The sequence below is a fragment of the Topomyia yanbarensis genome, chromosome 3 (assembly GCF_030247195.1).
Source record: "Topomyia yanbarensis strain Yona2022 chromosome 3, ASM3024719v1, whole genome shotgun sequence".
NCBI classification, from domain to species: domain Eukaryota; kingdom Metazoa; phylum Arthropoda; class Insecta; order Diptera; family Culicidae; genus Topomyia; species Topomyia yanbarensis.
Window position 1 is genome coordinate 344,886,827 of NC_080672.1, and position 26,221 is coordinate 344,913,047.

At 38.9% G+C, this 26,221-nt stretch overlaps 1 protein-coding gene across 2 annotated transcripts in view; it reads right to left on the reverse strand.

Annotated features, from left to right (window-relative positions):
• Positions 1-266: 266 nt before the first annotated feature.
• Positions 267-26,221, reverse strand: part of LOC131690757 (uncharacterized) — a 752,331-nt gene continuing 726,376 nt past the window's right edge. For both annotated transcript variants that reach the window (XM_058976735.1, XM_058976736.1), the window contains 5 exons: positions 18,770-21,633; positions 18,314-18,712; positions 1,968-2,195; positions 1,396-1,568; positions 267-926 (listed from right to left, as the gene is read on the reverse strand). In XM_058976735.1, coding sequence (XP_058832718.1) covers positions 1,437-1,568; positions 1,968-2,195; positions 18,314-18,712; positions 18,770-21,633 — 3,623 coding nt within the window. In that variant the 3' untranslated portion in view covers positions 267-926; positions 1,396-1,436. The remainder of the gene's footprint in view (positions 927-1,395; positions 1,569-1,967; positions 2,196-18,313; positions 18,713-18,769; positions 21,634-26,221) is intronic.

Genomic DNA, 26,221 nt, shown 5'->3' on the forward strand with positions numbered 1-26,221 from the left:
ACAGATTCCGACAGTTTTCTATTATAACGCACAGATTTGTCAATTTTTACCTCGTGTAGAAAAAAAAAAACAAAAGGGCGCGCCTTCTCGTTTTAAAACTAAATTTACATTTTTCTTGAGCACAGCTTTCCACAGATTTTTACATATTCTGCTCACAGATTTCAGAAAAAAAAACATGGCTGGCATCCCTGCTTCTGAGCAGCTCATATAATACTATGGGTAGCTGAAATTCGGTATGTTTCATCAAAAAAAGATTTTCAAAAAAATAATGTTTATTAATTCTCGTGTATTTTCGTCTAATTGGATATCCGGCTCGAGCCAATCTACATCTCGAATATTCACCACTCCTCATACTTCAATATTTCAGCGCATCGTTCCACTAACGGCTCAGCCCTACACTCTTGTTCAGAATAATACGACCACAAAATGCTAAGTAAAATATTTCTACGAGTGACAGAAAACAATGAAATTAAAACGGTAAATAAAGATTTTGTTTAAATACTACACACTACAATCGGTCGCTGGCCGCCTTGCCGTAATCACGCGCGAACCCTTAATTTTGGGATACATCGGAGCGGGGTTTAAGAGAAAGGGTTCAAATGTTCAATAAATATTACTACGTTCGAAGCTTCCTAATTATCGTCTAAGATCTAGAAATAGCTAAAATCTTGCAATCGTTGCTTCTATTCGTTAATCGTTATGTTCGTGCATTTATGCGATTCGATGTCCGAACTTAATCGCCTACGTTTATGCTACACACTTGTTGTGTTTGCATCCCGTTTCACGAGTTGCATTTTATTTTACAGTTGAGATTGATTAAAAGGAAAAAACAAAAAATTTCGGATAACCGAATTCCAACTTGTGCAGGTATCCTTCGTCGACTGCAGCTAATGTATAGATTATAATAAATACAGGTAATAAAATGTCTGTGATTGGAAAGAAAGAGGTAGAGAGAAAGAAAAAAAACACGTGAAAAATAGGCTAACTAGGAATTGAAATATGATCGTAGATAAGCAAAATATAATGATATAATGAAAAACGAGAGCGAGAGAAAACAAGGCACAAATTTATTGGCTTTGCCCTGTTCCATCATCTACTGTTGCTACTTTTTTAGTATTTCGCTTGGCGGTGGGTTCAATTAAAACAAATTTTGCAAATCGAATTGAACGAATAATTTAGGAATATTTCGACCTTCTTGCGAATGTTTCATCTAGTTGAATTTTAAATTTTTTAAACACTTGATTCATTTGAACCCACCGCATCCGCAACCGAATAAAGCACAAAAATGCGCCTACATTTATGCTGCTCTCATAGTCTTTGTCAGCTTGACTTCAAAGCTACACAGGCTTGCTCGCAGCAAGGTGGTGTAGTTTTCAGCAGATATTTATACCGTACCGTCCATTTAGCCGGTAGGCCCTGGCTCGGTTCCGCGGTCACTACGTTCGTGTCATCATTCCATTAATCATGATGTTTGCCAGTGCATTCCGACGCTTCCGCCAGGTCCCCATGCCCTGGGAGTGATACTGTAGCTGGCTGTACCATTGCTTCGTCTTGCCGCCATCCTCCGCCTAGCCGCCACGGGGATTGTGGTGGAGTCGCCAAAGTCGTTTCATGGATGCAGCATTGAAGATAAGAGCCACGGGTAGTAAAAACACATGCGAAACAGAGGAGAAAAAAAGAACAATGAGTTTAGAATGCGCGATGGGAATTGTTCTGTGTTTCGTCTGCGAGCAGGCGAATTTCTGAGGTAATACCGTGGTGGATGTGGTTCCAAAAATAACTATGCACTTACACCCGAACTACACAAATCGCAACTAACTCATCTTCTCCCTGTAGGTGTACTAGCTTTTATCATTCTATTTAGCATACCTCTGAGGTGTATACACTGCCTCAGGACTCGTAAAACTAACCACTGTCTTCTAATGCCAAAACGTCGGAACAATAGAGGACGGTGATAAGCGACGTACCTTAAAAATAAACGACTCCTTCGAGAGAATCTCCTGCACCTCGAAGTAGTCCTCCCAGTCGTTCTCCGTGCACACAATGCACCGGTCCAGATAGAGCGGCTCCCGTAGAAGTGTGTAGCGGCTGTTCTTTTCCCGCACTAGCAGCAGAGACGCTTCCCGTATTCCCGTGTGACGCGGAAAATTTAGTAGCTCCGTTTGGGCTCGGTCCGGTTTGTAGCTGGGACTTGGCTGAAATAGTATGGTAGAAAAAATAAATTGTTAAACGATGCTTTAGTAAAGTATCTCTTGGTGATTGTAGTCAACGAGGTAATTAAACCGAGCAAACATTCTCGAATTAACTCTTAGGTAAATGGTGTGGTCCAAGTAGTCAATGGTATTATTATGTGTAACAGTGTATCTGTCAATGGGAAAATTTGGAAGTTGTTTGTTTTTGCGTGTCTTTTGGCAGCATTTTCTCCCAAATCTCGTAAGTTTGCAACCCAGAGAAAAATTAATAAATGAAGTATACGTTAATCAAAACGAAGTGAATTTGCGATTGTAAGTAGATTATTTGTATTATAGAGAAAGTTTATCAGGTAGCATAGCATAGCATAGCATAGCATATACGATTGCACAAATCGTGGGTGGTTGTACAATGATCAGCTAATATTTACCAAGATATCCACCATATCGTATCGCAAGAAAAAACATTTGGGATTAACGCTTTTTCTTCATAGTGGAACAAGCATCACAGTGTACACCTGGCCACGTCCTTACAATCGTCGAGGAAGGGAAGGAATGTTAGTTCAACATCTACTTGCGAAAGTGCAGGGAACCCATACTACTTTCATAGAAGTTTCAGGAATAGGAGTTTTTGTTAGTAGGGCAGGTTATTTTTGAGGAGCTTATACGACAACATTTCAGTGCAAAATTGATAGAACTTACCTCGTTTAGCCCGTATTTATTATAAGAAAATTATTTGGATAAAATATCTAACATTGAAAAAATAATATTAAACAATTTCACCTGCTCTCAATTAATTAGGGTGCAAGTATTCCCCTCCATCATCAGTGAAATCGTTGCATGAACTAGTCATTTATAGATGGCGCTACGCTGAACGAGCGAGTGTACTTTTGGCGGCTAGATTAACGCGCATGCATTCAAAGTTATCAGAATGTGACAATAAAATCACTACATAAAATCTCTCTATTTTCACGCTATTCACACCGATTAACACGTAATTCTATAATAAAAATGCCTATGTGAATGATTGGCTTCGATTTTCCGTCAAACACATTATATACTATTGGAAAACTTTGGAAAATATTGCACGAACAGGAAGACACGTCCGAGCGGTTCGGCAGTGCTGCCACTTCTTATAGAGAAAGTTTATCAGGTCAACAAATACTCTCTGTTCTAGATTTTTACACATAAAATGCCGAGATGAATTCTCGTTGGAAGATCGGGGCAATATTGCGGCTTATTGGAACAGTGACTTTTTAATCCGTTAAAAAGTTCAAAAAGTGAACCGGTATAAGAGTGCAAATGTGAACTTTATAAAAAATCGGAACTGGCTATGGTACCATTGAATTATTTGGTCGATTATCTCCCGTAACTGCAATCGACAGAGGGTAAGTATGGTGATTGGCATTGATAAAAATATGAGTGCAGGTAAAATTAAGTCCCGAATGTTTCCTTGACCAATAGGATAATTCCACAGACTGAACAAAAACACTAACATCCAATATCAACAAGTACAGAAACACGGCGAAACCGTACGATTGTGTTTCGCTAAACACTGTAGGCTTCGCCAGAGCGTAGGGTAATAGTGGTATTTTCGAACGCTTTAGAAAGTCATAAAAAATCTGAAAATATACGATTTGGCTACGTAATCTGGATCATTTAACGTTAAGATGTACGGCTCCATCTTTTATTTTTGAAATTTAGTGTTCTAAATCGTCAAATAATCATATACACTCGGGAAATGTAACAAATCTTTATGGTTCATTTTTCTAATTTTGGACCACAATTATTTTGGTATGTTAACAAGTCATATTTTGGACCATCGTTTTTCTTTTGAGACACTGCTGAAAACATATTTTGGACAACCGTTTTTTGCCTTTCTCAATAGAAAGGTATTGCAATTGCTCTGAAAACCGACTTTTTAACGGAGGCCCGGAGGGCCGAGTGACATATACCATTCGATTCAGTTCATCGAGTTCGGCAAATGTCTGTACGTGTGTATGTATGTGTATGTGCGTCTGTCTGTGTATGTGACCAAAAATGTCACTCATTTTTTTCTCAGAGATGGCTAAACTGATTTTGACAAACTTAGACTCAATTGAAAGGTACAACGTTCCCATAGGCTGCTATCGAATCTCTAATGGATCCGACTTCCGGTTCCGGAATTACAGGGTGATGAGTACGATCACACAGAAAATGTCGATTTTAATAAATTCTTCAATGAATGTATAATAGTGAAAATTTTTCCAATATCACTAGTTTACAAATTTTGGGTTAATTGCATGAAGTTAAGAAAAAAGGTGTTTTCTAAGTCAATTTTGGGTCACTGAGCACGAAAATCATATCCATTTTCTTTTTCAAAGAACCGTTTTTGTGATTTTTTAAAAAAGGTGTTTTTGAGCACTTTTTGCAGTTTTTGGTCAATATCTCTGGAACAAATCTTCCGGTTAACACAATCGACTCACTATTCGAAAGGTATTCATGTACCCATTCTAAAAATGTACAACAAGTTAGGATAAAATATCAACAATTTAGGGTTAAGAGCAACCAAAGTCAAAAATAGTAGTGTTTGGTAAAATTACTAATTTTTGGTTGATAATCGCGGTAAGCTAAGAAGAAAGGTGTTTCCTCAGTTTAGTTCGCTGAATACGAAAACCAAGTCCATTTTTTTCAAAGAAGCATTTTCAAGATTTCTTTGAAAAAGGTGTTTTTGGGCACTATTTTAGTTATTTGTCAATATCTTGTTCAAATAGAATCCGATCGAAACAGTTCGAAAGGTATTGATGTGCCCTTTCCGAAAATGTATAATATGCGTAGATCAAATCTCGACAAACATATGATTACGGCTTAAAAGCTAACTGTCAAAATTGTCTTTGAAATGAAATTTCAGACAAACTGTTACCCGCCAATCACAGATGTTCATAGTGAACAAAAGAAAAATCGTTTCGACCTTTTTTTTTTTTAAAAATGCATATTTCTAGTAATTTTTTTTTATAATAAATCAAGGACAGAAGAAAATTCTTTTAGAATCTAATGAGATAAATAATCTTTTTGCATAAATTTTAATCCAATGGTCACAAAAGTCGGATGAAAAATGTAGATGGTATGAAGCACTGAGAGAAAATTGTAACTTATTATTTTTCGCACAATCATACTTTCAGCTGAAATAATCTTCTATACTTGATAGTTATTGTTTGTGTTTAGTACTGTCTTCTCGAGCTTGCATTTGAATGGTTTTGGATATTTTATTGTGCTCTTTTTAAAATGTGGAAATATCGTTGGAAAAGTTTTATTTTGTCTGTGGTGAGTACATATTTTACGAATTAAAGGAATTTTAGCCTTCTGCTTCAACAGACTTCACAGCAGATTCTCAGTTCACAGAAAATTACGTGGCTAGTGCTACGATCCCACTGAGACTCCTTCCCGATAGGGACTCGAAAATTTGACGACTGGCTTATTAGACCAGTGCTACACCCTCTAAACCGCCGCACCAGGGCAGGATCCGCTAAAATCATAAAATTTCCATTTCGCTCAATGTGCCATAGCATCAACATTTTCCATCCGATGTTAGTGATATTAGGCTTAAAATTAACGTAAACATATTATTTGTCATCTTAGATTCTAAAAGGTCCGAAAAAAAAATTGTTCGCACCTTTCTTCAATTTAATATTAATTGTGGCTGTTTTTTATTTTACAAAGATTTATAATTTGAATAATGATTTCTTTTCTTGTATATAGTTGTCATGTCGTGTATAATAAAAATGTAATATATACATTTGGAAGCTTATAACGAATATAAACATCGAAATAATTATCGATTGAGAAAGGCACAATTTCACCGCTAGGTGGATTAAAATAGGTTTTTTTTGCTTTGTTTTTGGTTTTCTGTTTTCAGCTTTGGTCGCCGTTCGGTTCTGTTTACAGGTTTAAGTTAATGTTGTACTCTTTTTGTTGTTAACGCTTCAGTCCACTCATTCTTCAGTCATTCTCAGAAATTTAAGCATGTTCGCTTCATGCTCGCGGTACTGTTCAAATGCAACTCCACAAGCGTCAGATCGTTTCGCGCTCTTCGAGACTTTTTTTCCTTAGTAAACTTTCTTTAAAAATCAGACGATTTACTTTTAGGGGGCGATGAGTGATACAGAACTGCTTGGGGATTTTTTTGCAAAAGTTGATTTTTTTAAAGGTTTTGTAGGAGGAAATGGGTCGGTCCACCCACAAAAACACCATCTGTAATACCGGAAAGCACCGGCGAATCCAGGAATGCTATTTCGTATCAGAGAAAATTGTAGATCAGAAAATGGCTATCCAAGCACTGTATAAGTTTTTCCGCCCCGGCCGACAGGATGTCCTGGAGCGACACAAATTACGAAACATGAAGCAGAAATCAGGGGAACGGTTCGCTGAATTTGTGGTTCGAATTAGACAGCAGATTAACGAATGTGGCTTGGAAAAATCGCAGAAGGTTGTCGCTCGGACGAGTTACGTTGGCAAATCTTACAAAAAGATCGATCTGTAGAGGAGATCGAGGAAATCGGAAAATCACTGGAAGGTGAAGAGCTACAGTTCAAAGATTTTGGGACGACTCGTGTGGAGGAGGTTTGCGAAAACCGTGTTGTCTAGCTGGTGTAGCTGGTCATTTTGCTACAGATGCTTGTTGTCCAGCGCGGGGTAAGACTTGTCCGGTATGCAAGAAGATCGGTCATTTTGAGCGGCAGTGTCATTTAAGGAAGAGGAAGTTAGCGGAAGAACGCGAGCGATCGCTGCCACATAGGAATGTTCGTGCGGTACAGGAAGCACCTAAAGGAGATTATGACGATCGAAAAACCTACTATGCATTCTATTCCGGATGTGAGGCAAACATAATACGTTGTGCAGTAGGTGGTGTAGACATTGACTTGCTGGTTGATTCTGGTGCTGAAGCTAATTTAATCTCGGATTCTGTATGGAAAATACTGAAGACTGGAGGTGTGCAGTTGATTCGTTCATCGAGAGGTAGTGATCGCATCCTCACAGGATATGCCAGTGATATCCCAATGAAGGTGCTGGGAACATTTGAGGCTAACATTTCGGCGGACCAAAGGTCGGCAGTTGCGTTGTTTTTTGTGCTTCAAGACGGACAACGATGTTTGTTGGGAGACAAAACCGCAAAGCAGTTGGTTGTACTAAAAGTGGGTATTGACCAAGTTGATGCTCAGTTAACCCTAGAACGCAGTTTTCCACCCTAGAACGTTGCACTGGGGTAAAAATGTACCCCGCGCGTTTGATCGCAATTTTCGCAGGTAAAATTGCAAACAAAGGAAATGTATAATGCATCATTTTCTTCATTTTTACATTTCTTATAAAAGAAATGTATAGAATTCGCTCAAACTTTCAAGATTTTTTCCGAGGCCCGGAGGGCCGAGTCTTATATACCAATCGACTCAGCTCGACGATTTGGGACAATGTCTGTGTGTGTGTCTGTGTGTGTGTGTATGTAACGGACAAATTCTCATTCGTGTTTCTCAGCAATGGCTGAACCGATCTTATCCCAACCAATTTTAAATGAAAGAACTAAAAAACAGTATGAACGCTATTAATTTGTTTTTGATTCTGATGTTTAGTTTCCAAGATATGAATGTTTGAATGCGCAAAAATGGCGTTTTTTGCAGTTTTTTTAAATTATCTGCCGAAATTGACAATGTAGATTAACAATTTATATGTTTTTAGACAGCTTCAACGAATACCTTTCGAACAAGCTATAGATTGTTGAAATCGGACTATTATCAAAAGAGATATTTAACATTAAATGCGGACGAAAGATCTTTATCATTTCCCATAGCCAGAAATATGACCAAAAACATGCAATCTATTATTAACGCCAAAACGGCTTATTTTAGGTCAATAGTATCTTCGGAGAATTTAATGGAGGCAATATGCCCTTTCTTTTGGTATTGTGCTTTTGCTGATTAATCCCCCTATGAGTGAGATATTTTCACAAATTTTTTTGGAAGTGATTATATCGAAATGATGCCTTCAGCAATCTTGTAGCTCTTACTTTTGCGAATAACGTTACTGAAGACGTCAAATATCTATTTTGAATACTTTAAAAGTTATGGCTTGTTGTTTGTTGATTACTCTTTGTCGCCTATTTATTGTTCAGTATAGTAATAATCCATTGAAATAAGCCAAACATTATTTCGATAAAACGAATTTTGTATTTAATTTTTCTATCTACAACCGCTAGAAATAATCACCGAACACTTGCAAGTTGTCTGGAAGGAACTTGATAACTTATCAGTGGAAAAATGTTCATTTGTGCGAACCTTCTGACTGCAATTTTTCTAACTTATAACCATCGGATAGATCTGAAACATATCGGAAAATGAAAGCGAAATAAATAACTCCAAGCAACGGCATAGCCAAGAGAAGGTTTTGGAATTTAACACCATACAACCCCCCCCCCCCCACCACACCCAAAAAAAATTGAATTGAAGTTGAAAATTTATTGATGCAAACTGATTTAATTCAATAATACAATAACAATTATCTGATCCGTAGATTGATAACCTGTTGTTGTAAACATCATGAGGACTTTTGATAAATTGTCGGAATGGGGTCCTGATATGTAACTGATCTCTTGGTCTTGATTTCACAGTTGTCTAATAGCATCAATATCAAATTCCTGTCTGAAAATATTCCAATAGAAAATTCCAGAGTTCTGTAATCAATCATAATCCTCAGATTTATTTTCAAATTGATCTCGTTTTTGTAGAGATGTACTGTAATAAGGGTCTTTATTTAATAGGAAGCGAAGTTAAAATTGATTTAATTCTATGAAACATAGAACTGCTCAACGAAAAATGCATAAATTTCAACAATTGCATAAAATGTTTTTGCCTTTCTCATTCACTCTAAAATTCGTCGATCTAATCCCGACCGGGAGGACCGAGTGTCATATGCTAATCGGCTCAGTTCGTCGAGATCGGAAAATGTCTGTGTGTGTATGTATGTCTGTATGTATGTGTGTGTATGTGTGTATGTGGAAAAAATGTGACCTCTGTTAATCAGAGATGGCTGGATCGATTTGCACAAAGTTAATCTCAAATGAAAGGTACAATCTTCCCATCGGCTGCTATTGAATTTTTTATTGATTGGACTTCCGGTTCCGGAGTTACGAGTTGAAGAGTGCAATCACACAACAAATTCCCATATAAACTGAAATGAAAAATTTTCAAAATCAAATTTGTATTTTTGATGCCAAATGACATTATAATGCATGAAACATTGAGATTTGATGTAAACTCGAAAAAATAACGTTTGACAAAAATTGATTTTTTTTGGACTTTGGTACTTATTTGCTCTGTTACTATTTTCTGAAAAATTAATTCTGCATAATTTTAAAACTTCAAAAATTACGGTTTCTGAATTATGCCGTTTAGACATTAAGATCGATTTTCACCAAACCCCCACCAATTGTAAAATTGGTATTGTAAAAAAACGTAAGGGCGATACTTCAATGCTGATAGGTGGGACCGAAAAAGTAAACAATCGCCAAAGGGACTATATACTATATATACAATCATGTTGTCAATTTCAATAGCAAACACAAATTTTAATTTAATAATTTCAAATACTTCATGAAGTTTTGGGTTTCGATCACTGAATCATGCAATCTAGGATGTAAAAAACACAATAGTTCTAAATTGGAAATAAAACCAAGTCTGGAAATATGCACTGTTGATTTTCTTTGAATGCACTATGAGTCACAAGGGCGATTTTTCGGTACAAAAATCAATAACTCCCAAACCGTTCATTTTAGAGAAATTATGCTGAGAGAATATTTTTGGGGATTAAATTCGCTTTCTTTTAAAGTAAAATGTAGCTAGGGTGGTCCTCTCAAACATTCTTTTCGAAAAATTATTTTTCGAACAAAATGGTATAGCAAGGTACTTACTTCAGCAAAGTTGTAGAAAAATGTTTTTCAGTTAACATTTTCAAATGAATTAAAGTTATAGCACTATCGGTTTTTATGTTATAATTATTTTTATTCTTTAACTTAGGGTGTTTCTGAAAAAGTCAGTTTTTTAACTATAACTTTTTAAATAGTTAGTCTATCTTCATACTCTCTATGAAGCAATTTTAGTACTTTTCATTGCGCATATTTCTGCTGAAGAATGTGAATCGATATCATTTTTCGTTATCGAGTTACGATCATTTTTTTTTTAAATAAAAATGATAGTTTTCAATGTCCTCTAACTCAGAAGGTTGCAAAAACTAGCAGCTAAATTTGTACTCTTTTGAAAGTGCATCAAAAATACTATAAAATATTTCAAAATCAAAGTCAGCATTTTTGCCCTTCGATGTCAAATATAAACAACAACACCACGAGTCGTGACAGTTTAATTGGTATCAATCTCATTCATGAATCGAATCGCAGTAGCCGACGACTGCTTTGATCAACGCGTGTAGTGCTTTGTATTATTAGTGCTGTTAAAATGGATAAAATAAAGTTGTTCGATCTCTGGAAAGTGGCCAAAGGTGAAAATAAAAATAAAATAAAAGTTGTGTTTGAGGAAATAATGAGATAATTTGATGTGGGACAAAATGAAAAAAATAAGTTCACTCAGAATGCAAAAGCTGTAACAATTAAAACATGTAAAAGGTTTGATCAATTTTGGAAAGACAGTAATCGAATTGAGACGAAAGTGCTCGATAAAAATTCGAAATATTTTGAGAAGCCGTTAACAGTTCCTACAAAAGATTCAAACTGCACTTCCTCCCAAACCAGCATTCACAGAAATTCGTCGCTTACTTAGAACAGAATGAAGGGTAATCCTTAATTCATTTGCTTTTTAAGGCAAAATGCGCTACATTTTATATTATGTCAACACTTCCATTACCAACAAGTTTCATGAGCGAACAAGGAGCTGAGGCTCGGAACGATCGACTGAGTCACGGTAGAAATTGTTCAAGAGTCGCGAACATGGAAGATGTTTTCTTTAGAGCAATGGGCTCGTCTAATCCGGTTCTTGCAGTTAGAAGATCCCGATACAGTAAACGCACTGAAATAAGTTCAATATTAAATGAGTTAGCACTTTGAGAAAAGAGACACGATTCAGATAACTATAACGACAACGATGCTGATGATGTTGATGATTGTGATTATAATAATTATGAGGATGACGATGATAATAAAGTAGTTACGTAGAATATTAAAATAAATATCTGTCTGAGCCTAACGTTTTCAATATTTGTGTACATATATTTGACAAGCTCAAAAAATCATTTAACAACTCGACTTTTTGATCTAGTAAAGCAGGTTCTAAATGGCAATGACCAGACCCTTAAAAACAGCCGTATGCTGATGTCATTTAATCATAATGTTGATGTCAACATTTTTCGCTGAATGACAAAAAAGCAAAAGTTGATTTTGAGATATTTTACAGTATTTTTGATGCACCTTCGAAAGAGTACAAATTTAGCTGCTAGTTTTTGCAACCTTCTGAGTTAGAGGTCATTGAAAACTATCATTTTTATTTAAAAAAAATGATCGTAATTCGATAACGAAAAATGATATCGATTCACATTCTTCAGCAGAAATATGCGCAATGAAATGTACTAAAATTGCTTCATAGAGAGTATGAAGATAGACTAACTATTTAAAAAGTTATAGTTAAAAAACTGACTTTTTCAGAAACACTAAAATGACACCCTAAGATAAAGAAGAAAAATAATTATAACATGAAAACCGATAATGCTATAATGCTATAACTTTGATGCATTTGAAAATGTTACTTGAAAAACATTTTTCTACAACTTTGCTGAAGTAAGTACCTTGCTACACCATTTAGTTCTAAACATAATTTTTCGAAAATAATGTTTGAGAGGACCACCATAGCTACATTTTGCTTTAAAAGTAAGAAAATTTAATTTCCAAAAATATTCTCTCAGACATAATTTCTCTAAAATGAACGGTTTGGAAGTTATTGATTTTTGTACCGAAAAACCGCCCTTGTGACCCATAGTGGAATGGTGGGTTTTTTCAAGAAAAAGCGTTGATTTCTTAATTCTCAGTCGCGTTGGAAATTTGAGTAAAGTATAAACTTCAAATCGATTAAAAAAAATCGATTTTTTTTGGCTCAGTACAATATACATAACCCCTTTAGAAAAATCAGTTTTCCCACCACAATGCATTGATTGAGGAATTTAGATATTTTATTAACAGAGCATTAGCAATAATTCGTTTGTATGTCTATTTTATGGGCCATTTTTTCGCCTTCCCATTGATTTGGTTTGAGATTTCTAGCACTGATGTTGTCCTATGCTGATTTGAGTGATTCTCTGAGTCCTGCCACTATCCCATGTAGTATGTGTTATCAAAAACATCGCGAAGCATCAAGTTCTAAATGTTCTCAAACGATATAATATCCGAAGAGAGTGATAAGAGTTATAAGAAATGTCTCATCACACTGTTAGGTGGATTAAAAGCGTTTTTAATTGCGAAAACAGCTGTGTAAGTGAAAGTACGTAATTTATTGAATCAATGGTACATAAATTGGCTTGAACAAAAAAAAATTGAATAATTCGCGTTTTTTACTTTTTTCATAAACAATGGTCTTAAAACGCTATAAAGTGGAATTTCGATATTTTTAAAAATGCGCAATTATTTGGAAGATGAAAGTTTAAAAACAGCGTTTTGGAAAATAGCACGAAATGGGATGGAAATTGAAATGAAAAAAATATTTCTGGCCAGTAATACATTGGTAACACGCAACGTTACTGCTACAGCAGTAAATGTGCCCAAATTATACTTGTGAGTCATTGCTTTGAAAAACTATAAAAAACAAGCAATACAACAATAAAAATCAGCAAAAATGAGAATGATTTTTTGTTCCGCTTCAAAATTAAATTAATTTAAATTAATTGAAGAAATGATGTTATATAATAGTAATTGTTACTTATGTAGTAAAACAATCAGTATTTAAACTGATATTGTCACGAATCACATTTCCACTGACAGTACGAAACATGACGAAACACTAACTGCAACCGTACATTGGGGTACAAATGTACCCCACGCCAACTTTGACACCTGCTTCTACGAAGGCTATAAGCAAACTGGCTATACCACCTTTTTCTACTCTTACTAGGAACTCTAAATTGAATTATGGTTAGGATCCCAGGTCGGAAAATGTCGAATTCTCGTCTTTACATGGCTCCAAAGAAGGCGTGGGGTACATTTGTGCCCCAGCGCAACGTTTTAGGCTAAAAGCCGTTCTCAAAAATCAGTGGAATCCCAGTACACATTCATCTGGATCCTCAAGCTAAGTCGGTATTCCAACCAGCACGACGAGTTCCTGTAGCTCTAGAAGAGTCGGTTTTTCGGAAACTGAGCGAGTTGAAAGATAGAGATAACATTGAAGAGAAAATTGGACCTGCAACCTGGGTTTCACCTCTTGTCGTTGTCGGTAACGCTAGTGGTGAACCAAAAATCTGTTTGGACTTTCGTAGAGTAAATGATGCAGTTCTAAGAGAGAGGCATCCAATGCCTACAATCGATAATTTCCTGGCAAGAGTTGGGAATGATATGATTAGGAGCAAACTGGATGTGGCAGATTCGTTTCTACAACTGGAGCTAGATGAGTAGTCACGAGATATAATGACCTACATCATCAGCAGAGGAATCTATCGATTTAAAAGGATGTCATTTGGGTTAGTAACCGCACCGGAAACATTCCAAAGAACAATGGATGCAATTTTGGCGAGCTGCGAAAGAGCATGGTGGTAGGGGAAAGTGTTCGGTTGCCGGCACTGGTCGGTTGTCGGCACCCCTATGTAACTTTTGGCAGAAACCAGACATGGACATTCTGATAAATATTATTTGTGTGTTATATTAGCACGATATTTTTGTACCGATTGCTGAAGCAAACAGCCTCGAATGTTCTGTTCAACAACCAATATAGTTTTTGAACAAGTGAAACTCTACTTAAAAGTTTTCTTTGATGATTTACCTAGTGTTATAGAAAGAAGTAAATCGATCGAAAAAGTATGCGCATTGAATATTTACGCTGGGAATATATTCTATTTTGTGATTCAACATTGAATGGCACCGAAATGTTCGCCACAAAATTTTGTTCGATCAGTTTTCAGAAAGGTTACTAAAATCGGTTGTCGGCACCCAAACATGGTCGGTGTCGGCACTCAATTTTTGTGGCAAATGTGCTCAATAACCTAATCAATAAAGGTATTTTGGAACGGGATTTACGAATAGATACCAGAGATCGATCTTTGGCACCATTCTGAAAACCAGGAAGGCGACTTCCGGTTTAGCGTTTTGCTTTTACATGAAGAAAGCCCACCTGGTCGTGTTTTCACCGCTAGGTAGTACTGTATATACTAGATTGTCACGACCAGACAATTTGGTGGGGTGGGGGTTACCCTGTAGCCCCCCTCCCCCTTTGGCTGACTTCTATCTGGTAAAAAATGGACTGCCTGAAACTAACTCAATTGCAGTGAATGCGATCAGTCAGTGCATTAGCAGTGCGTAATATTCGTATTAGTTTTTCACATACACATATTGTGGTTCTGATGACGAATGATGTTCATAATGCCTTTCATGGTTGTTGAAATGAATAAATTTTCTTTTCCCTTTGAATCCTGATGATTATCATTCATATTTTTTCCATTTTCAGTAAATTTTCTTATGGTTCCGACAACCGACCACATTTTTCAAAATGGTAAAAAATTATCATTTTACTAAATTGTTAATAATTTTTTTCAAGTTGACAGAATAAATTAAATTCTTTTATAAGTTATTAGCTAAGGTTCTAGCTTTCCATTGGTATGCTTATTCTCATATATTGTTCAATTGGAGTAATGTTGTGAAGCAAAAACAAAAGTGTGCCGACAACCGAACACATTCCCCTACAAATGCTCAGATGTTTAATCAGCTGTATAACTACTAACAGGAGGCACTGCATCTTGGGGATCGTGCTTTTCTATGTTGTATTTTGTACACTTCCGTGTCGTCGTGGTGTTTGCTATCTTCATGTAAGCGATCATAAGTTCTTTCTTGCTTCTTACTATTACGGGTTACGATTGTGAACTTTCTCACTGACAGTACTGGCTGTTGGTTGTGAGGTACTAGCGCAGCTTTTGTAGTTGTCAATATTATTTGGGCTGCTACCACAATTTTGGCAATGTGGCATTGGATGCTGTGGATTGTAATTTATTTCCGCAGATGAGCTTTTTTCAGCGGTTTCTGAGCAGGATGGCCCGAAATGTGCCGTCTTTTCACAGAACTGGCACGTTTCTAATATGCGCAAATAATTGTAATTATGCATTGTTTTTTCTACTCCAGCTTTAGGTAGGAGAAAACGGGTCGATCCATCCACAATAATCACTACAAAACATTATTTGAAGTACCGGGAGAATGGCGGACAAAACCCTGGTAAAAAATGGTTCTCGAAACTAATCCAACGAGGAGGAGAGGTGAGCGTCGAGTTAAATGGATCGAAACAGTTGAAGGGAACGTGAGGAGTCTTCATGCCCTGAAAGGATCGAAGCTGGACCGAAAGAACTGGAGAAGACTCCCTTTTACCACAGAGAACAGACATAGAACTATAGCTAGAACAAACTTTCCCGAAAAACCTGTGTAAATATTTAAATGAAAATACGTTGAAAATCATCATCGCATACAGGTTCGCATGCGTGAGTTACCATTGTACCCAGTTTGCATACAAGTCCCGTATAGCGATTGCTGGCCGATCGAAGCGCCGACCAGTGGCAAGTTGCTACTTTCTGTTGCCATTTCAAAGCGACAGTTTAATTTCTTACACAAGTTGAAAATTTTACTTGTATGTCTGTTCTCAGTGTTTTTACAGCAAACGATATGGTTTTAGACTAAATGGTGCTCTATGCATTCAGTTTGCATACTGATCGGCGTTATGTGGGCATTATCGTTGGGTTGATTACAACTGCCTGTCAGTTGGCGTGAGCTTAGATCTCGTGTATATTGGTATAATGCCGAACCACAAACTTTACTCCATAATGACGTTCTGTTTAAGTATTAAGAAATGTACCTTTAGGCCGTGTCCAAACGAAAGAAATCTGCTTGTCGTATTTTTGGGAAAATATTTTCAAGAAGCAGTACTTTCAAATAAACTATTAAAGAAATTTTCGATTCTTTGAAAAATGAAAAGGTATGTAACCCCTCATCGGGACATCGGAAAACAACTCGGAATCGTGCAGTTGACGGTGAGCAGTGTGATTAAACGTTACTACCAAACTCTGAACATCGATGTGATCAGAATCACAAGCGTGTAGTGAAAGCGTTTAAGCGGAATCCCAATGCATCGGTCAGGAATGTGGCCAAAAAGTTGGTTCAGTCTAAGTCTTTCGTTCAAAGAGCCAAGGACCGGTAGGAACTGCATACGTATGAAGCGCAGAAGGCTCCAAATCGCGACGACCGGCAAAATACGGTGGAAAATTCACGGGCCCGGAAACTGCACAGATGCTGACCTCATTGTCTCATCATGGATGATGAGATTTACGTCAAGGCGGACTTCCGGCAGCTTCCGGGGCAACTGTTTTTCACCGCCCAGCACAAGTTTGATGTTCCGGAGAAAGTAAGGAAGCAAAAACTTTTAAAGTTTACCAATAAATACATGATTTGGCAAGCGATCTGCTCATGTAGCAAACGGAGTGCGCCGTTCGTGACAACCGGGACTGTAAACGAAAAGATCTACCTCAAGGAGTGTCTACAGAAGCATCTGCTTCCTCTGTTGAAGCAAAACGAGGGCACTACGCTCATCTCGTCGTATCTAGCTTCGTGCCACTATTTAAATATTGTTCTGGAGTGGTACGAAGCCAACGGCATCACTTTCGTACCCAAAGACATGAACCCCTGCAACGTACCGGAACTAAGATCCATCGAAAGATACTGGTAAATTATGAACCAGGCACTACGGAAGCATCCCAAGGAGGTCAACTCTGAGGACGAGGTGAAGCAAAAGTGAGTTTCCGTACAGAAGAAGTAGCTGCCAGATGATGTACAGAACCTAATGAATGAAGAGAAGCGTAAGGTGTAAGCGTACGGTTATGGTATTGAAATTTAATTAAATAAATATGCCAAAAGCTTACTAATGGTTTATATTTTATTGTACAAAAGTTTGAAAAGGATCGGTTTACTAGGTAAATTTCTACAGATTTTTTTCCGTGATGCAATTTGATGTGTGTCTATCTGTAATCAGCTAGGAAATAATTGGTTCAATACAGTGGCCTATTGTTTTAAACACAGGCCTATCCGCCCTAGAGTTCGCGAAGTGAAACATCCATCTTACGTTACAACACGTTGTTGAGCATGACAATATTAGAATCAAGATAAGATGGATGTGCATCTACACGATCTACCTTCGCGTATTAGCGTTTGTGTCATAAGGAAGCAAGTGACGAAGCCTATTCCTTCCTACCTGAACTTTCGAAATAGAAAGCGTTAACAATCTCACATCACGCTCTGCACATTTGAAGAACTGACCTCTATTGGTCAGTTCTGTAACCAGAGGATACACTACGGAAAACCATGTCCAAAAACCTCTAACGGAACAACATCAACTGTAAGCAAACATAACACACAATTCTCATCAACATCAACCGTAGTTGCTGCTCAGGCACCAACGATTGCCGGTACACAAAAATCTACGCACAGCGTTTCCGACCGTTGTGATGCGCCTGCCAACTCCAAACCAACAACCAGTACCACCAATGATAAATTAAATGAAAAAACACGGACATACGATTGTACTCGTAGGTCCACCAAACAATCCAAGGCAGTTAATGGGGAAAACCTACATATCTTCAATAACGAAGACAGCATTAACGAAAATGCCAAATCGAATGAAAGTGGACAAGTATGTGCTCAACAGAAACAGCTACCAGTCAAATCAGTTCACTTTGTTCACACCAATTACTCCACCACGAATATAGAACATAGTTTAATCCATTGCAACATTAATCTACGAATGTTAAACCTACAGACATCTTACATTATCAGCTCTGCAGTCAAGAGACATTTCCAATCACCCCTTTAAACAGTTCATTTTCCTGAATTCATTTAGACTCGTCATAGTGAAGACAAAACCTACCTTTCCATTGGTCACCAGCAGTGCATTGATCGACGTCAACTTGATGGTTCGGCTTTTCTTCCAGTTCCCATCGTTGGGCTGCGTAAACAGCAGTCTCCCCTCAATGGCAAATCGCACTTCCTCCGTGTTCCATTCCAGCACATCGATCGCCATCTTTCGCAGTTTGATATTAATCATGTCCAACTCGCAAGACAGTCGCCGACCCGTCGTTGTGGATGAGGATATTCGACGCCACAACTTGGTCGGCACATCCTTCGCCTCTCGGTTCATATGGTTCAGGTGAAGCTCAATCTTCTCCTGCGCTTGTTTTAGCTGATCCTTCCCCTCCAGATGGGTGGGGGTTACCTTGAACAGACGAGCTAGCAGTAGAGGGTATTTTGTTACACGTTGGACGGGTACCTAAGAGCAAAAAATGCTTTAGAAAAAGTAATAAATCGGAAAACATAACCAATCAACCATAAGAAATGAGTTCAGATTCATCCTCCTCAGTACTGCATTCTCCATCTGCGAAACTCGCAGAAAAATCCTCAACAGCTCCTTCTCTTTCTCCAGATTAGCAAGCAGTAGACTGGCCGAACCTTGCCGCACGCAGTAACTTTCAAACGCATGCAGCATCGGAGCCGCTTCCAGGAAGATCTTCCCCACGTTAACCGTCAGTAGATCCTCGTCGCCCTGCTCGGTCGCAATATCCAGTGCGTCCCGCATCCGTTCCGCCAGAAACTGGTTATTCTCCAGCAATTCTTCCACGTTCAAAAAGATTGCGGAGAGCTGATCTTGGCTCAACAGACCGGCCACCAGCATCGGTTGGTAAAATTCCTCCAAGATGATCTGCAGATCACGACCGTACTTTTCTTCCGTTTCGACGATCTCGGTTATGATCTCCTTACGCTCGGCTCGCTTCTTTCCACATTTTCGACAGACCAGTGGGGCGTACATAACTCCGGATTCGGTTATCTGAGTTTCAACCGGGCCATCACAGTCTTCACATAGGTGGATAGGACTGATCTTGTCCAGAAGGGATGTTGAACCAGGATTCTGCCATTTGCTACGTGACGTTTTGCTAGTTTCCGATCCGACGCCAGAATCGTTGCGTTCGATTTCGGAAGCTTTTCGCTGCGCAAGGCTCAACGAGAGCAGAGAAGTGTCCTCACTCGAGTCACTGATGTTGGACAAGTGTGACAGGCGGCTGCTGATGTCGGAGATCTGCCGCTGATGATGCCGAAGCTCGGTGATATTTTCATCTTCTTCCTCTTCTAAAATGATATCACTGGCGTTACCGAACTGGAAGCTGTAAGCCTCCTCTTGAGCGATTCCACGTTCTTTGGCATCAACCAGGTAGGATAGGATGTCGTATTTGGAAGCCCCTTCGAAAATGGATCGTGCATTGCGCTTTTCTCGATCCAAATCATCCGTGATTGGTGGGGCGGTAAGTGGCAAGGGAGGAGGAATGTCGCTGATTTCTTCGTAGATGGGATCGCTGTTCAATCGAATCGATTCGTAATGATGTTCGTCCTCATTCGCCGTGGTTATCTCAATTTCGGACAAGGTGGCATCGACCAGCATTTGGTAGAACTTGCTCCGAGAAGAGGTGGTATCTTCATCAGTAGTCAGGTCACTCGAGCAACTTTGGTAGCAATCGCTCAAGTCACCCGTTCCATCAAACTCCATCAGCTCGTACGCTGCCGATCCGTAGCTGTTACCTGAGCTGATACTGCTTCGATTGCTATCCTTTTCCACCTTTTTAGCGTCCATCTTTTGTCTCTCCTCCTTGATCATCGTCAGCGCTTCCTCGATCATCTTCGACACATCATTCTCGTCTTTGGTTCCACTCATATCCAGCTGAGTGCGACTATCTTTCAACCGTACCAGTGAATTCTCGATTAACTTTGTTACCAGTTCATAGTCCAGTCCTTCAGCTAAATGCCCCAGCATCGGATCTTCCAGTAACTTTGCGATGAAGCTGTTCCTCTTCGCCTGCACACTGGTGGCCTCGGCGGTCTTTTGCCGTCGGATTACTGCCATTCCGTCTGTCGGACTCGTCTCACTGGAAGCTGGCGTATCCCCGTTATGCTCTTTTGGAGGTAGCTTACCGCAAAAATGCGGCACCAGGTTCCGCCGAACCGCCTCAACTGGATTTCGTAGCAGCTGTTCAATACTATCGCTACAATCTTTGGAATTAGCTTCGTTAGGAACTATCGAAATCGGGTCTCTACTTTTGTCGTTGCTAGATAACTGCTGGTGATGTTTTTCAGCATCATCGTCCGTACTGTTGACTGAGTTTATCGGAAGCTGCTGATCGGGAAGGCTTGGTGTGCTTTGAGCAAAATCCAAACTGATGAAGGTTTTTCCGGTAGCCTTCGTTGGACTAGTCGGTTCAAACAACTCCGGAGCGGCGGTGACTGTGATGGAAGTCGGTCCTCCGATCGGGATGATCGAGGTGGAATTCGAACTGTTTAGAATGCTATTCTTCATATTGTTCTTGGAGATCATCTCATCGACGCTGGAGGAAGTTGAACTGCTCTTATTCCGAGGATGCTGCAGCGTTGACGTTGGTGAGTTGACGCTTATGGTCACCGTGTTGGATGATGTTTGATGGATCCCTGCAGGAGCGACTACGTCGTTAACCACAACCGACGACTGATAGCGAGGCGTTTCCTCATCGTCATCTACGTTCACCGTCGAATAGCAATCATCTCCGGTAATCAGGATGGATGTTTTCTTTTGCCCCAGAGATTCGTAGCTACTATCTTCGTCTTCGTGACGAATCTCCAGACGATGGACGGCATCCTTGCTGAAGGTGGTCTGAACGGGGGTCGATACTTGTACTATAGTTCGCGAAGCGGTCGAGCTACGTCCGCTACTGCGCTCCGAACCGGAACTTAAATCGAAGCAAAACTCTTCGTAGATGTTACTATCGTCAGCTTTTGAATGATTATCGAATTTTTTGATACCGGAACTCGTATCGTTGCTGGCGATGGATCGCTGATCGGGCGAAGCGGATCCCGTTGAACTGGCTGGAGGCGGAGGAGGTGGTGGTGGAACTCGAGGACGCATGCGGTTGTTCAACATGGTTCCACTTGAGCTACCAGAGGATGAGGAAAAGGAAGATGTGGAAAGTGTTTCCTCATCGAAAGCCCTACGAAAGTCTGCTCGTGGTTGTTTGCTGCGAAGAGCCATTGTGTCGAAAAAACTAGGCTGGTGGTGTTGAGTCTGCAAATCGGTGGTGCCATTGAATGAGGTGACACGTGGTGGAGAGGTCCGTTCGCTGAAGCTACGCCGGATTGGACCGGTACGTCGGCGGATTCCCCACGGGGTGAGTTCTGGAAGGAAAGAAAAGCAAAGGGAGGTTTGTTAGGAAATGGGGTTTAGCAATTCATAAGCGTCATAACTTTTGGAGGTTTAAGATATGTTGGGAAAAAACTCAATATGTAATCAATAAATTAATATGAAAGAAACAATATCTATATAAGGTTTTGCATTCTGTACAAGTATTCCATAAATTGGTAGGTGTTAGGTCAGACCGGACTAAGTGACAGTGCATTGATTTCGAGAAAAACGCGTTTAAAGTTTGAATCGCAGCATCCTTTACATTATAATTGGAAAATAATTTTTATCATAATTCTTGTTTATTGTTTCATATTTCAAATCTGGTAAAAGTGGAATGTAGATGAAAAAATTCTTTATCCAGTGCTATCATTAACTCATTTTTTGATGATTTGCGACTTGGTCCGGTCTGACTTAACACCGACCAATTGTGGTAATAAATTGTCCTAAAAGGGCTAAAACAGATTCTTTACCCTATTCCGCTCGAAAACTCAATATCTCTTACAACCTCTACAAAACAGAATGTAATGCAACATAAACACATTGGAGAATGTATTACACTGTACTTGAAGTGCAGAACTAGAGACAAAAGTCTTTACGAGTCGATTTGTTGTTACAAGACGATTCTTAATTTTTCTCACGAGAGACATTCATCGATGGCAGTGTCACCTAGAGCTCAAAATGTGAAACTGATGCGTTTCTCCATACATTTAGTCAATTTTTCCCATACAAACTTTGAGCCGTTTGCGGAACCACTTCCAGTGTACCAAATAAGCTAAAATTTTCAGCGAAGTATATTGGCCACCCAAACTATCATTTTCAGGTGCAAGGTTTGGAATTTCGCACTCTGCATTTTTTTCTTACAACTTTGGGCCACTCTAGTTCTTAATCTTTGCCAAACGAATATTTACCATTACCAGTTCTAATTTAACTGACAAGAAAGCCTTTCAATTTCAAGAGTGGTTTATTTGTCCTACTAACCTCGTTCCACCTCCACTTCGTTCAGAGGACTGATGCATTTTTGTAAACTTAGCTAGGCTGACCTCTAACCAGTTCTTGAGGCCGCGATTCCAAGCTCGACTACGTTATTTTTTTGAGTGTCGTAAGTTTAGTATTCCAACAAGAAGTTCCTCTAGAAGCACGCATAACTTTTTGACGTAGGACTACGTCTTTGTTTTCGATATAGGGGTGCACGTTGCAAATTCTACCAAAATGGTATGTAACGAAAAGTGGTCCAATTTTAAACGCATAATGTGCGAATGTGTTGGTAGGTAGGGGAACTGGCGGTAAAATGAAGACGTTAAGCAATCATTATTTTCTAACTAATAAGTGAATGAAATATTACGATCACCTTATATGTTTCTTGTTAGACAAGTTTTGTACATATCTGGTAAAAATACTTCGTCATAAACACATTTTTTTCAAACATGATTCTTGATTTCTAAACATGTCCAAAGTCTCATTTTTGGACATGTTTAGAAATCATATGTTTATAGCGAGTGGGTAAAATGAACATGTGGCGATGGTAAAATAAACAGCTTCTGGTGACCTGCAAAATGTCCTGTATGTATGCAATGCGCAGCGTTGGAAAGCATTTTCCGATCAATGCTAATACCCCAGCAAATCATGAGCTATGCATACACACAGGGCATTTTGCAGGCAAAAAAAATGGTCACGGAAGAATTGAATTTTCATGGCGTAATATTAACCATTTTACAACCCTGTGGCATCGAAACACATCCACAAACTTGGGGTTATCCATGGGTGTTTGAACTTTTAGGATCTGTTTGAGAGCAACTAGAAAGCTTGGTCTTTGCATGAGATGTGATTATATTGTCTAAAATTTGATTTTTCTTCACCGGTCCTGGTGTTTTTGACGTAGGACTACGTCTTTGTTTTCGATATGGGGGTGCACTCTGCAAATTCTACAAAAATGGTATGTAACGAAAAGTGGTCCAATTTTAAACGCATATAATTCAGCCATATCACGATAAATTTTCAAATTTTTTGCGCAAATCGCCCCGAAATACTTCTAAGAATAGATTCCAATAGATAAACCCAAAGATTTTTGATATCATAGCATTAAAAAATTAAATAATATACAACCTTGTCAAAATATCGCGCATTAACACACAGAAGATAGCGCTTCCCAAGCCCTGTACGACGGATTGGTGTACCTAGCGCGCAACGCTTCTATGAATGACGTCATCATCGACTATTTAAAGAACGGACTTGGCCAGACACGCTCAGTTCCCTGTTGAACGGCTGGTGAAGCAGATCACTGCGCTGTGGTTTTTACAGTCAGTGTAGCTGATCTAGAAGTGCGTTACACTGGCTGTGGAGGGACGCTACCCTGTATCGTCCAACAGGCGACCGCTCAAATTGCTTCCTAAATGCCGCTGTAATGTTGCCAGTAAATTTTTGGTTTAACTAGCACATGTATTTGCTATTTGCGCTTGAAATTAAGTAATGTAGTGGTAGTAATAAGCTTCCCATTTTAATTAAATGCAAGGACAGTTTTTAAAACAGGATTTGATTAATTAGTTTAGCTCATCTAAGCAATTTTATCAATTCTGTAATTTAAAAGGTATTTTACGGAACTTGGTGAATTTGGCCCCACTTGCAACTGGTATAATCAACCTGCACAAAGTGTTGCATAACGCAGGGCTGTTTTTTGGAACACAATCATTCAGCCCTTCGCTATGCAAAATCACGATACATATTATGACAGATGGGCTAAGCGCGGCCGTTCCTTTCAATCGGGAAAGGCCGCGTGGAATTTTGGTGAAACGCGCTAATAGTGTCGTGGTAGTACTAGTTGTCTTTTTCGCTCTACCCATCATCATCAGCGTTGACTCATTTTGCATTGTACGCTTGGGTTCAATGTTTGGGGTGAATGTGTTGGTAGGTAGGAGGACTGGCAGTAAAATGAACACGTTAAGGCTCAAGTTACCTCAAGGCTTGGTAGTATGCGTAAGAAAAATTGTGTTCAGCTTTGCCACCAGATTATCCATTTATACCTTTTCAAAACTCTAAAAGAAGAATATCAGTCGATTTATTAGATCATCAGGATTCAATTCATGCAAAATACCTGCTGGAAAAACCATCGGCTTAGCTGGATGGTGCTTTTGAAAAAGTGGCTGTGATTTTTTATCACACTACCACACCGAGCGGGGGTACGCAACACAACTGCGCAATGAAAAAACCACAGCCACGTTTTCAAAAGCACCATCCAGCTAAGCCGATGGTTTTTCCAACAGGTATTTTGCATGAATTGAATCGTGATAATCTAATAAATCGACTGATATTCTTCTTTTAGAGTTTTAAAAAGGTTTATATGGATAATCCGGTGGCAAAGCTGAACACAAATTTTCCTACGCACACTACCAAGCGTTCAATTCTAACACATGCTTAAAAACGGTAACTTGAACCTTAAGCAAAGTCATTATTTTCTAACTAATAAGTGAATGAGATATTACAATCACCGTATGTTTCTTGTTAGACATGTTTTGTACATATCTGGTAAAAATACTTCGTCATAAACACATTTCTTCAAACATGATTCTTGATTTCTAAACATGACATGTTTATAGCGAGTGGGTAAAATGAACATGTGGCGGTGGTAAAATGAACAGCTTCTGGTGACCTGCAAAATTTCCTGTATGTATGCAATGCGCAGCGTTGGAAAGCATTTTCCGATCAATACTAATATCACAACAAATCATGAGCTTTGCATATACACAGGGCATTTTGCAGGCAAAAAAAATTGTCACGGAAGAATTGAATTTTCATGACGTAATATTAACCATTTTACAATCCTGTGGCATCGAAACACATCTACAAACTTAGGGTTATCCAAGGGTGTTTGAACTTTTAGGATCTGTTTGAGAGCAACTAGAAAGCTTGGTCTATACATGAGATGTGATAATATTGTTTAAAATTTGATTTTTCTTCACCGGTCCGGGTGTTTTTTCCCACACATTAAGTACTAAGAAAATAAATATTTTACATTAAGTAGTATAGTCCTACGTCTACAGTTCGTGCAACCCCATAGGGCTGCCCCTTGTAGTTTTGTATTCATAATCAATATAACCATGGTTCGAGTTCGTTCGGAACGAGTCACTGTATCAAAACATATCTAATACTTTCAGAGCAGAGAGTTATATCTAACATCTCTTCCATTGCCATGATAGTTTCAGAATATGTGCTGCAAATATGGCGAGAGACTCCACGTAGACACCGAAGTGCATGCTTGCACTCCGGAGGGTGGAAGTGACCATCGGACGGGTTGCTTGTTGCGCTGCCTACAAGAGAGCGATTGCAGGCCAACAGTAATGGAGATAACTCCGATAAATCTAAATCACCGTACAGCAACTGTCGAAGCAGCTTACGAATGAAACTATGTTGCTTTGATTGCAGAGCCGTGTCAAGTCCCCCATCATAACGGTAACTGAGTGACGGGTAGAACGGTTGCGAAACAAGCTTGAATGGACAGATTCCCCTTTCAAGAAGTGGTAGAACGCTCGTACGAAGGCTTTGTGATCGCCAAAATGAACGGCGTCTTCGTGTGCAGCAGACAATGAC